This window comes from Pinus tabuliformis, chromosome 1_2 (genome assembly GCF_031772625.1).
Source record: "Pinus tabuliformis cultivar Carrire ecotype Pingquan chromosome 1_2, CPIR1, whole genome shotgun sequence".
Classification (NCBI taxonomy): Eukaryota; Viridiplantae; Streptophyta; class Pinopsida; order Pinales; family Pinaceae; genus Pinus; species Pinus tabuliformis.
The window spans coordinates 418,598,230-418,611,991 of NC_142298.1; the positions used below are offsets into that span (position 1 = coordinate 418,598,230).

The window sequence follows — 13,762 nt, forward strand, 5'->3', positions numbered from 1 at the left end:
ATTGGTATCTATATCAAAACTACACAGAAATTAGAGTGTATGGCTGTGAACTAGCCCCTTATAAACTCCCCAAGTACCTCCCAATGAGGATCTTTTCACTGGAGTAAATCAGGCAGATGTCAAACTCAGATGATATTCACTTTGTAGTAGCCAAGAATAAGGCACAATTTAGAATAAAAACACAGGTGGGCCCATTTGTGTGAACACAAGGAAAGTAGGTGAGGAGGAAGATAAAATACTAAAGGAGATGAAGTTCAATTTGAGCTTCATATGGCATTATGACCCATGTGGCATCATCTCAAAGCTTAGTGTGGAAAACAAGAACACTCCATACATTCATACTTCAAGGCCAGACATAGAAAAGTATGCCAATCAGCTGGAATGGGAAAAAAATACCTTACAGGAAGCTGAAGAACAGTTTGTTTCTACTTCCAATTTGCAGACCATTGTTCCTCAAGAAAAATCAAGAAAAAGGAAGAGGGAGGAAGGATCATCATCTACTACTAGAAGTGAAGCCAGAGAATTCAGAATCAGTTATAGAAAGAGACCCAAGGTAACTCACAGACCAGAAGTAGAGAAAGAAACTGAAGAGCAGGAAACCATCATCATCACATATTCACCACCTGCAACCACCAAGTTCACTACATCTCATTATGAACCTTCATCTTCACAAGGTCATAAGGAGTCTGAGCTGGAATCACAAACTATCCAAACAAATAAAGAGAACACAGTTTTTGACAGGTACAGGGAGATAAAGCTTAGGAATGAAATTCTCAAAAATAGCACTTATAACCAATTCTGGAAGCAGAATTCCAACTCACAAAGTAGATTGTTGTTAGTTTTTGATACAGATCATGGTAAAATGTAGATGGCCTTTCTTGAGGCCCAGATTCCACAACCCAAATCAGCAACAGACTACAGGAGCAACACCTTTTATTTCAACGCAAAGGACATACATCCCATTGATCAAATGGAGATGCACAAGCAAACTGGTGAGATGATATCCTCTACTCTGACTAACACTCCCATGTCCTTATCCAAAATGCAAGTTTCTTTTGCAAATGTCTAGTCATAGTTCAAGATGGAGAAAGTCTCCTCCTTGGCCAAAGATAGCAGGTTCAAGTCTTTGGAATATTTGGTGATCAAGATAGGGTATGACCCTAAAGACGTTAATGTTGTTGAGGAGAATATTAGAAAGAAGAACTTGGACATCACAGCATTGAGGAAGCAGCTCAAGCTGCCAGCCACAGAAGATCCCATGACCAAGGACATTGAAGAGGGTGAAGCACAGAAAGCAGATATCATGAAATTGATCAGAGACCAAAATATATAGATTAGGCAGATGGAGCCAAAGTTGGAGAAACTAGTAAAGGAGAAGGAATATAGTCTAAATATGGCCATTGTCCCCTTGGATGTTGTACCTCTTTCTCAACTTCCACCATTAGTAGAAACCACTATACCTACTTCTTCAACTCAAACTCCCAGTGCTAAACAGGTCACACAAACACTTCAAAACATGTCATTGCAGTCAAAGGAAATTGAGATTTTACAGGGCCAACTCAAAGCTTTGGAAGTCTAAAAGGACAAAGCTGAAGCTACTCGGACTGCTGAATTGCAAAAATCCTAGAGACTGTTGGAAAAGTTGTGCCAAGTAGAGAGAGACACTTCAATTGCTAGACCTTGACCCAAGACAAGGAAACTATTAGGATGAACATATTAGACTCTATGAATGAGATTTGGCCTTCTATCCAAATCATATTCGAGCAAAAAGATCTTATAGAGAAGGCAACATAAACTATTGTGAAAGGAAGGGAAAAGATGGGAGAGATGCCAACAGAAGTTTCCAATATAATTAAGTTCATAAACTCAAAGTCCAGATATGAGTTGAAGGAAGTAGGAGTCAGTGACAGAACTACCACCATTCAGGAAGTCAAGAAAGTCTTGACAAAGGGAAATCTCATTGATCAGTTGGAGAAAATGTGTGAAACCTTAGAGTTACAGGTAAGCAAGTTTACAAATAGTATTGAAGTCTTAATGCAAAAAGGACTACCTAGTATCTATGTCACAAATGAAAAGCTGATCACTCTGGAAGACTATATCCTGAAGATGAACTAAGTGGCTAAAAGTAGTGTTAAGCTCAGTGGAATTAAAGGAAGTATGATAGCAAAGGCATTCTTGGAGACCATGTCAAACGATTTCGATGTGGAGAATGAGGTAAAACATATTTTTATCATAAAACCAACTTTTTCTAAATACACAAAGGTAGATGAAATTTACCGCAGGGTAACAAAGTTGATAGTACCAGATGAAAAGAGATGGGAGGAGTTGGTTGAATTAATAAATTGAAAGATAACTCAGGAGCAATAAAATGACTTGGGCTGCGTAGCCCCCAGCACAATGGTCAGTTCAGCATCTCAACACTATTTTGGGATGACTCAGCAACCGAAACCATCAAAACAGGGCTACCGTTCTCTTCAGCAGCCTACATGGCCTATCTTTCTGTCAGGATTAGATGATAAAGTTTGTAATTAGGCTAATAATACATTGTTAGTTTGACAAAAAATTTGGAAAGAATTTTTGTAATTTTACATTATAAATACTTCTCTATTCGAAGTATTAAGGGTTGATTTCCTAATGTAATTTCCTTCTGCATATTGTAATTTTCAAAGCACTGGAGCATCAATAATACAAGAACCTTTCACAGGATTCATGTGGTGTGTTAAATGGTCATGTGTTTCTTCTGTCTATTTATTTAAACATTGTTATTTCTTTCCTCTGTTTTCTAAATATCTGAATTAATCAACAGAAACTGTGATAAATAGGATTCGTTATCTAGAGTGCCCTATTTTGGTTTTTGTTAATTTTAATATTTTCCACTGAAGTTAGGTCAAAGAATTCTTAATTGTTATTTGGTCTCTACTAAACCTTACACTTTTTATTTTCCACCATCCATTTAAATTCTAAAAAGGTCCATTTACTACAACCTATCTTGCCCTGTGAGAACTCCTCTAAAAATTGATGCAAAACTCTAGTTTAGTTTAGAGACTCCATAGCCCAAGGTAATTATAACACTCAAATCAACCAAACCTTTCAAACAAAACAAACAAGTACGATCATAAATACCCTAATATTCATATAAAAACAAAGATAAATTAAATAGAGAGATCCCTCTCTGAAGCTATCAGGGATAGATCCCAACTTCCAAAGTGGTTTTGATGATGTCCAATATGTTTACTCCCTCAACCTCAAAAATACAGAACGATAACATAGTGGCGACCATACTGGGGAAGAATACTTTTTAATCCAAAACATTATTATTCCCTGGTGATAATCAATATTTCATTAAGCAAATTTTATATCATTATGAAATACATGATCTGAAGTTGTTATTTTGTAACTATTCTACTGTGCCATTGATCTGATTTTATTTGTGTGATGATTTTTAATAGACCTGGCTCCTAAAATTATTTTCACTAGATTTCAACCTGACCCTAATCTTGTTGAATTCATAGATAACCCTAAGAAGCTGGTGAGAAAGAAGAGTTTTACAGAGAGTCAAGGTAGAAATAACCCATTGTCTAGATTCAATTCTCTCCCTCGAGATATTCCTTTGTCAAGTTCTAATTAACTCCCAGAGAAATTTGAAACTATACAAGATATAGAGTTTGATTTTCCTTTCCATCATAGTTTGTTTAGATCAAAGTTTGAGGCTTTTGTAGATCAAATTTTCATTGATAAAGCCATACTACAACCATACGTACCCCAAACCCATCATTTTGAAGTTGATCCTGACCTAGAATCCTTAGAGCAATTTGACAAATTACAAGGTCTAGTTTCAGTGTTGGATCAAGCTATTGAAGAAAATTTTATTCAACAATCTGTTGAATTTTCTACTTTGACAGTTGCAACAGCCTCTTTATCTAGTCATTCTTCCCATTAATTTCATCTACAGCCTCCCAGTCCTACTCATTCCATAGTTTCAACTTTCTCACCTGTGATTTGTCAAACTATTATTGCTATTATCCCTGCAGTTATCAAAACTACACCTCCATTAGGTCCATCTTCAAGTCAATCTTCCAGAACAATTATGGCAGGTAGGTATGCACCTTTGGTGTTGCCAAGATAGCTAAATGATATGCCTAGAGATTACCAATCTAAAATTGTGAGCTTTGATAACACTGGTGCTTATACTGCTGAGTAGCATATGGAATGGATGAATGATGTGTTTGACCTCCAAGAAGTAGATGAAGTTGATGTTAAAATGAGATTGTTTGCCCAAATTTTAGGAGGCGATGTCAAGAAATGGTTTAGGGGTTTACCTGCAGGAGGTATAGCCAACCTTGATTCTTTCCATCAAACTTTTTTAGGTATATGGGAGATCAAGAAAAATCCACTTCAACTCCTAAATGAATATAAAAGGCTGAAAAGAAAACCCAATGAAAGTGTGGAAGAATATTGTGAACGGTTCAATATTTCTTACAATGCCATTCCACAATACATCAAGCCCTCCCCTGGCCTAGCTCTAATTTATTTTCGAAATGGTTTCAATGTAGATATGGAATATCAACTTAGAGAGAGACCTAGCAACTTTGGAAGAAATGCAAGCAAATTCAATTAAATTTGAAGCTAACATCTTGGCCAAGAAAGCCAAACTGAAGTTTGCACGCAGAGTTACCATAGAAGAAGAACCTTCTACTTCTGTTGTTGATCATAAGATTGATAACTTAGTGAGAGTAGTGAATTAGATGATGCAAAGAGTAAACATTAATGACTAAACTCAAGTAAGAGAGAACCAAAATGCCCCTCAAACTAGAAACCAAAACTTTAGAAGGAATGTTCCCCAAATTAAAAAAAGAGAACAAAAGGGCCATACCAGTAGGTTCAGCCTCCTTTTCAGGAAAATTACATTGATGATGAGGGGAATATTGTGTAAGATTAGATGATAATCAAATAAATTTGATGGGAATAAGCGATCAGTTTTCCTCACTCAATAGGAGTGGGAACTTTTCCTCCTAGCCAAACTGAATTGGATTCCGAAGAGTCATATGAATATAAAAAAGGGTTTGAAAATGCTATAATGGAAGTCCATAAGCATTACAACCTTAGGAGAAAAAATAATTCAAACACTCTCAATGCCAAAAACTGAGATAATCCTGCTAAAACGTCATTTGAAAATGAACTTAGGAAAACCATAGATAGTCTTCCTAAGAAAATTGTGGATAATTCATGTAAGAAAAAGATAGAAATCCATGTCAAAAATGTTGTTGGCAGTGTTTCGAAAACTACTCAAACAAATGCCCCAACCACCAGTCAACAAAAAGAGCCTATGACAAAACAAATCACAGAACAATATGAACTTCCCAACTCAATTAAGATTCAAACATCATTCAACATTGAGAATGAACTGGAAAAATTGAAAATCCCCATTCCTCTCACAGAGTTAATGAGCAAAAATATGTACAGACCCCAAGTAATGAAATCCTTAAACATTGGGGAAAACACTGACTCTATAAATCTAAATGATGACCAACCTGAACTCTTATTCAGACCGGAAGTTGAGGGTAAACCACAGGAAGGAGGAGTTCCTCCATTCTATGTTAGCCTGAATATTCATGACAAGATTCTCCATAATGCTATGTTAGATTCAGGTGCATCCCATAATTTAATTCCTAAAGTTGTGATGGAGAAATTAGGACTTGACATTACTAGACCCTACAAAGACTTGTACTCCTTTGATTCCAACAAATTTAGATGCATAGGTCTTATCAAAGACCTATGTGTTACGTTAGCCCAAATCCCTGCTAAAAGTCTACTAATGGACATAGTATTTGCAGACATTCCCCCAAAGTATGGCATGTTGTTGTCACGATCATGGGGAGAAAAATTACAAGGTACCCTACAAATGGACATGACCTTTGCTACCATACCAGTATTTGGCCAGCAAAGAAGACTGTATAGGGAGACCTAAATGAAATTCATGGTGAGTATTCAAGACAAACCTAAAAACTATCCACTTTATTCTGTTCATTCAGATTTGGATTCTTTTATTCTTTACAATGACATGGATATCAACACTCAAGAAATCAATGCTGAAACTAAAATTTCTAAAACAGACCCAGCCCAAACACAAATAACAAGGCTAAAAACTCCTCTTGAACCTCTTTGGAACATGAGTTTTGATGGCTCTTGTAGCTAAGATGGTGATGGAGTAGGAATTTGGGTGGTTAACATGGGAATTAATCATGTTTAGGGTCACTCATACAGGCTTAATTTTCAATTTACTAATAACATAGCAAAAAATGAAGCCCTTATTCTAGGATTGCAGTTGTTAAAAAAGTTAGGTGCTAAAAGAATCTCCATTCAAGGGGATGCTGAATCAATTATCAAACAAATTAAAGAAGAATATTTGGCCAAACATCCTAAGATGAGAGCATACAGAAATATTGTGCTTGACTTCCTAGAGATTTTTCTTGAATATTACCTTTCTGCAATTCCTAGGAAACAAAACATCATTCCAAACAATCTAGCTTTTCAGATAGCTCTTGTAAAATGCCTTATCCTAATCAAGAATATGTACTGGAGGTAAAACACCGACCAATTGTACCTAATAATATGATATATTGGCAAGTATTTGGAAATGATAAACAGATTGAAAGTTTCCTGCAATCAAAAGATGAATTTCAAGATGAAAATATTGATTTGGAATCTGAAGTAGATAGTCAAATTGTTGAAATTCTGATCCAGAAAGGAAACTAGATAATTTAGATGTAAATACACCCTTAGATAAAGTTGTAAATAAATTATAATTTCTTGAAATAGACCAAGAAAAAGAAGAGTTTGAAACACTCAACCTTAAGAATATTGTTTTGCCTAAAGGTCTAGCTCCACTAGAAGATTTATTTGATTTCAATGATGTGGCTAAAAAGCCTAAGATTGAGCCCTCAAGAACAACAGTTGAAGATTGTAATTTAGGTACTGAAAAAGACCCCAAAATCATAAAATTGTCTAAATCAATCCTAGCAGCTGAAAAACAAAAATATATTGCTTTATTCAAGGAATTTAGTGATGTTTTTGCTTGGAGCTATGAAGATCTTAAAACATATGACACAGAAATTATACAGCACAAAATTCCAATTAAGGAAGATCAAAAACCCTTTAAACAAAAACTTCGCAAAATAAATCCAGTTCTAATGCCTTTAATTGAGAAAGAAATCAAAAGAATGTATGATTCCAAAATCATAGTTCCTCTTAGGTACTCTAAATGGGTTTCCAACATTGTGCCAACTAGGAAGAAAACAGGTGAAATCAGATTGTGTATAGATTTCAGAAACCTAAACAAAGTTTCCCTAAAAGACAACTATCCCTTACCTAAAATGGATCATATTCTGCAAAAGGTAGTTGGATCTTCTAGGATTTCTTTATTAGATGGATTCTCAGGTTATAATCAGGTCTTAGTTCATCCAGAGGATCAGGAAAAAATAGCCTTTACCACTCCATGGGGTACCTTCATGTATGTGAAGATGCCTTTTGGATTAATGAATGTTGGAGCCACATTTCAAAGAGCAATGGATATTGCTTTTGCTAATGAAATTGGCATATTTATTGTGATCTATCTAGATGACATAACTGTACATTCTAAATCTGATGAGAGCATCTCATGCACCGAAGAAGAGTTTTTGAAAAGTGTAGAAAGTTTGGGATCTCATTAAATCCTAAGAAAACAGTGTTTGGCCTTGAAGAAGGAAAACTTCTTGGTCGCATTATATCTAATGAAGGTATTAGAATTGATACTAAAAGGATTGAAGCTATTATGAAAATAAATAATCCAAGAAATATTAAATAACTCTAGGCATTTATTGGGAGAATAAACTTCCTGAGAAGATTTATCCCTAAACTTGCATAACTTCTCAGAAATATCACAAACATGCTAAAACGAGATTCTGAAATTAGGTGGAACATTGAAGCTAGGAAATCATTTGACCAGGTTAAACAGGCATTAATGAATGCACAAATCCTTATTAGTCTAGATTTTACTGAAGATTTTATAATTTTTTTGTTTGGTTCTGAACATATTGTTGTAGTTTTCCTTTTGCAGAAAAATGTTGATGGGTATGAACAACCCATTTCTTTCTTTAGCAAGGCTTTAAGGGATGTTGCACTCAAGTACAACATAATGGAAAAACAGGGTTTTGCACTAATACAAGAAATTAAAGATTTCAAAGTATATATCCTTCATTCTCATATAATTGCTTATGTACCAAATGTTGTAGTTAAATATATCTTGACACAGAATGGACTAGATGGCAAAAGAGGAAAATGGATTGCATCATTCTCGAATATGACATGGAAATCTAGCCAACCAAGCTCATGAAAGGACAGGGATTAGCCAAATTAATTGTTGAATCTAATTTTAATTCTTTGGATATCAACTTTGTAGCTGAATTGAACGATCAAGAGGAACAGGCGACTCCACAACTGGATGAGGCTTTCATGACCTCCCCCTGGTATGTAGACGTTATTTATGTTTTATTTAATTTAAATGATCCTCTTGGTCTAACAAAAACAAAGGCTAGATTTCTGAAGCTAAAGGCAGTTAAATTTTGAATCATAGAAAATGTTTTGTATTGGAAAGATGATGGTGGTCTTCTACTAAAGTGTCTAAGTGATGATGCAAAATGAACAATGCAGGAATTCCATGAAGGTGAATGTGGTGGCCATCTTTATTAGAAAACCACTGCCAATAAGATCCTTAGAGCTGGTTTTTAGTAGCCTAAACTTTTTCAAGATGTTCATAAGAAGGTAACCCCTTGCCACAAGTGTCAAATCTTTGAGGGAAAAAGAAAACTTTTGCCTTTACCTTTAAATCCCATATCTATTGAAAGCCCTTTCTAACAGTGGGGATTGGATTTCATTGGAGAAATTCATCATCCATCCTCTGCTCAACACAAATGGATCATTACCGCTACTGACTACTTCGGCAAATGGATTGAGGCCACTCCTTCTAGACTAGCCACAAATGTTGTGATCATCAAATTCTTAGAAACTAATATTCTGTCCAGATTTGGCTTCCCAAACAAGCTTATTACAGACAATGTTGTAGCCTTTAGGTCTAAGAAAATGATAGACTTCTGCAATAAATACCATATCACTTTGGGGAATTCAACTACTTATTACCCACAAGGTAATGGGTTGGCTGAATCTTCAAATAAAAGTCTAGTAAATATTATCAAGAAGTTGTTAGCAGACAACAAAAATTCATGGCATAACAAACTCATAAATGCACTTTGAGCTGATAGGCTCACCACAAAGAAATCAATTGGCATGTCACCATACCAATTGGTTTATGGAATGGATGTTGTTTTTCCATCCTCTTTAGGAGTTCAAGTCATGAAGTTAATTCAAGAATTGCAAACTGAGCCAAATGACATTCAAAGGAGGATTGATCAGACAATCTAGTTGCAGCAATCTAGGGAAGAAGTTTATAATAAGGCTCAAGTCATTCATGAGAATATTAAGAAAGTTTTTGATAGAAGGACAAAGGCAGATGATTTCACCATTGGTGATAAAGTCTTGAAGTGGGATTCAAGAAGAGAGGATAAAGGGAAGCATGGAAAATTTGACAACTTATGGATGGGGCCTTATGTCATTTATGCTTTCAAAGGGAATAATGCATTTTTTATCAGAAATTTGGATGGGACAGAATTACCTGGTGGACCTGTCAATGGCAGGATGCTCAAACACTATTTCTTTGAGAAATAGATATTTTTTAACATTTCTCATTGTAAATATCATTGTCCTTATTGTTTGGATTGGGTGACCTATTAACAGAAGTTGAAGCCCACAGAGAAGGCCCTGAGATTCTATTGATGAGTTACCATAAGTACTGCAACAAAGAAATTAGATGTGGATGTTGCTAAAATAACAACTCAAGGCCAATGATCACATGTTCTTGGCACCTCACAGGGAGAGTGCCATCCCTAGCTAGAGCCACTGTTAGGATCCTATAATTTATACGATCTCAAGGTAATTGAGTGTTATGTCTCAGGAATCCTATTTTGTAAGTACTTGTCAATCTGCCAATGATTTCCAAATAAAAGAAAAAATAGAATAAAAAATGAAAAGAGGGTATAAAGAAGAAAAATAAAGAGAAAAACAAAAATATTGAAAAGAAGAAAGATTGAACCCCACCAAAAGAAAGAAAATCAAAAAGAATAATACTATTGAAAGTGTTTCAAGTCTAAATGCCACTACTCATAGATAGTATTTGCTTCATTCTGTAAAATAAAAGTTGTGTGCAGCTTGTTTGAAATGCCACAATCACTAATTTTAGTTTAATCATACACTTTAATCATGATTAAACTCTCAATTTCTATAAACTAGATAGAGAATAAAGGTTTATCCAACAGTTTAATCTCGGTAAATCATTAGTTAGGTAGAAAATGACATTGATCCAACTATTTAATCCAGGTCAATAGGAGAAATGAGGTATAGGCTAGTTAGTTTTTTCATTATGCATAAAAGAAAATAAAATGGGTTTTCTAGTCTAAGTACACCCTAGAGACAGAAATAAAAATGCTAGTCTAGCTAAGGGTAGGTAGATTAGGTGATTTGGTAAATATTTCCCTATGTAAATTTTATCCAAAGTTTGAGGATATGGAAAAAGAGGAAAATGCGCATGTTATGGATAATGTATTTCAAAATGTTTCATTATATATCCCTTATCCCAAGTTTGAAAAGTAGTGTGTGCACGCTATGGGTAAACTATTTCATACTTTTCATAATCCATCCTTATCCTAATTTCAAAAAGCTAATGATAAAAAGCGCATAAGTACAAATATTCTTTGTTGCTTACGATTAAAGTTCAGTCGCATACAGCGCCTCGGCATCAGATCCCCCACTTCATCCACAGACCTCATCTTTTCCAGCCCCCCCTTTGCACTTTGCCTTTACCGTCGGGGGTTCCGGAAGGTGGTTTCTCCCACCGGGCCCTACACCTTACATGGCGCGTCGTGGTGATTTCGCAACCCCCCCCAAACCGATACCACTTACTACCATGACCCCCTCTGGAAACTGACTTTACCTTATCCATTATGCCATGCCCCACCACTATTCCTCCACCACTCTCTGCCCACCACCCGTCAAGACCATTGCGCCAATTAAATGCGTTCCCAGCTGCTGTAGCATCCATTGTCCATTGTTATTTAAGTTTTATTTTCAGTTTTATTACAAAATGGAAGGAAAATCAAAAAATATGAAAAGAATGGTTGATTTTATATCTCAATGTTTTTGAAAGTGATAACCCACGAGAATATTTGGGTCGTCCGATCAACAAGCCACAGATCCAACGATAATCGCATAAGTTGACTAGAATGGGTTTATTTCAGAGATCATACGTGACGGTGTATCAAACACAATTTAAAATTGCTAAAGTCTGGGCCAATCTCAGCTATCCATTGAAAGAAATTGGATCTGATGGATATCAGGTCTTATATCGGGTCGCAATATCGGGTCGAAGAGTAATCAAGTTCCATCTTTTAATTGGGCCCGATAAATCATCAATTTTAGTTTTATTTCCAATCAGGTCTGAAGATTGGATCGGCAAATTCATTGGGTTCAGTCTTTAATATCGGACCGATGAATCATTAAATATATTTTTATGTCATGTCGGGTCCGTAAGGGAGGCAAGGTTCATTGAAAAGGCAGACGCGACAAGTTCTATGAACTAGTGTTAATTCTTTTAAAGTTTCGTGGGCCCACCATCATTTAAATGTTATACAAGTTCAACAGGGGCGATCAAGCGATAGTTTGATAAGCACTTTGAGGTGCGTTGTGGGGAAGCAATGAGCACGAAGGTTAATCAGAGCTCTACCTCCGCAGTTGACCATGAAGTTAGCATCACTGACCGGAATGGGTGGCTAGAAATCATTGTAGGGGTTCAATCTCGTTGATGCTCTCACACACTCTTTAACCCCCGTGGTGCTCCCAAAGCCTTCCGCCCTTCATCCACTACTTGGTTAAGGCTCAAGATATGGTTTCGAACATAGAACGTCCATCATCTTTTAAATTCCATTATTTCCTATTATTTTATGTTCTTTAGAATGAGGTGCCTTTTACCCTCTGTGTAATATTTTGTAATAGCTTTTACTTGGATAGTTAGGGAAATAGTTAAGTAGTTTGATAGTTTTGGAAACCACCAACTGTGTCATAATATATAAAAAGAGGAAAATTTAGAGAGAAGGGGTTCGAATTTTGGAGAACTTGAATACTAGGCCAGTGAATTCCTAATACAACTGTTGATTAATGAAAGAATCAGAAGTTTTCCATATATTGTTGGGTATGATTTTGTGACTTCTCCGTTATGTGTCATCTTATGTTTTCTTCCTTTAAGTATGGTAATGAAGCTACAAGTATTTATTTTCTTATGTAAATGAAGTTAAAATTCCTTAAAAGAGCGCTCCTATACTTGAAGTTCACACCTTTGTAGTTCTTCTAAGTTACATATAGTAGTTTTTGTGTAAGACAACATATTATCTTTAACTTCTCCAAGTGTCACAAATAGTAGATCCTGTGTAAAATAGCATATTGTCTATGACTTATTCAAACTTTTCTTCATTCATCATTTATATTCAACAATCAAATGGCATTATGATATTTCCTTGTCACCCGTATTGAGGGTTAAAAACCAAGTCTCCCGGGTCCTTCATTTGAGAACACAACATATAATTAAGTGAAAAACAAGTGACAATAACTATAAACATTAATTTCTTAAGCACAATTTCTACTTAGACAGAAATTGATTTCTTAAGGTACAACATTAATTGGCGCCATTGCCGGGGAGAGAAGACAAGAACACTTTTCCCTGGGTTTTCAATAGTTTCCTCTGGTTGTTGAGTGAGGAGGAAATTTTTGGTTGTTTTGGATAAAAGCAATAACTATGGCTCCAATAAGACCCCATACAAGATCAGACACCTCACAACAAAAGGTTCAAGCCCTTTCAGATCCTGAAAGGCTAGTTTCTAAGAAGGTTGGAAGGTCTAAAACCCCACTTACACCAATTCCTACACTGTCTACATCAGGCAGCAACTCACACAAACATTCATCTGATCAAGAGTCACTTTTTTAATCATCTTCATTTCAAGAACCTAACTATCAAGAGAAATCTTTAAAGTCTGTTACTTTTCCATTATCTGCTATAATTTTTCAACCTGAACCTATAACTACATTACAACCTCTGCACACTCCATTTACCCCTTAGTTAGTTTCCACATCTGTTGGTAATCAAGGTTCAGTAAATTTGGGAGAAAACATGGCAATTCCTGCATTCTTGATGAATAAGTATGCACCTCTTCAACTGCCACAACCGTTGAATCAAATGCCACAAGAATACCTCAATATTCTTCCTCGTTTTACAGGGGAAGATGAACAAACAACAGAGAATCATGTATCAGTATTTTGTAATTTTGCAGAAAACCTAAATGTTGAACATTTAGATGTTGTTCTAAGACTTTTTGTTCAATCCTTGGATGGAGAAGCAAGGAAATGGTTTAAAGGGCTTCCCAATAACTCTATTCCTTCTTTGGAAGAGATGGAACATCTATTCACCCAGAGATGGAGAGAAAAAAGAGACCATGGGTATTCACTAACAGAGTTTAATGCTATAAAGAATAAATCTAATGAAACTGTAGTTGAATTTGTCAGAAGATTTAATAAATTTTACAATAGTCTTCCAGTGGAGATTAAGCCCCCTCTTGCTGGTGCAAAA

At 35.7% G+C, this 13,762-nt stretch overlaps 1 protein-coding gene across 1 annotated transcript in view; it reads right to left on the reverse strand.

Moving 5' to 3' along the window:
• The window catches only part of LOC149206132 (uncharacterized), a 33,799-nt gene extending 22,611 nt beyond the window's left edge, over window positions 1–11,188 (reverse strand). Inside the window, exon 1 of the mRNA XM_089397604.1 lies at window positions 11,081–11,188. Within this exon, the coding sequence (XP_089253730.1) occupies window positions 11,081–11,188 (108 nt within the window). The remainder of the gene's footprint in view (window positions 1–11,080) is intronic.
• Between the last annotated feature and the right edge of the window lie 2,574 nt (window positions 11,189–13,762).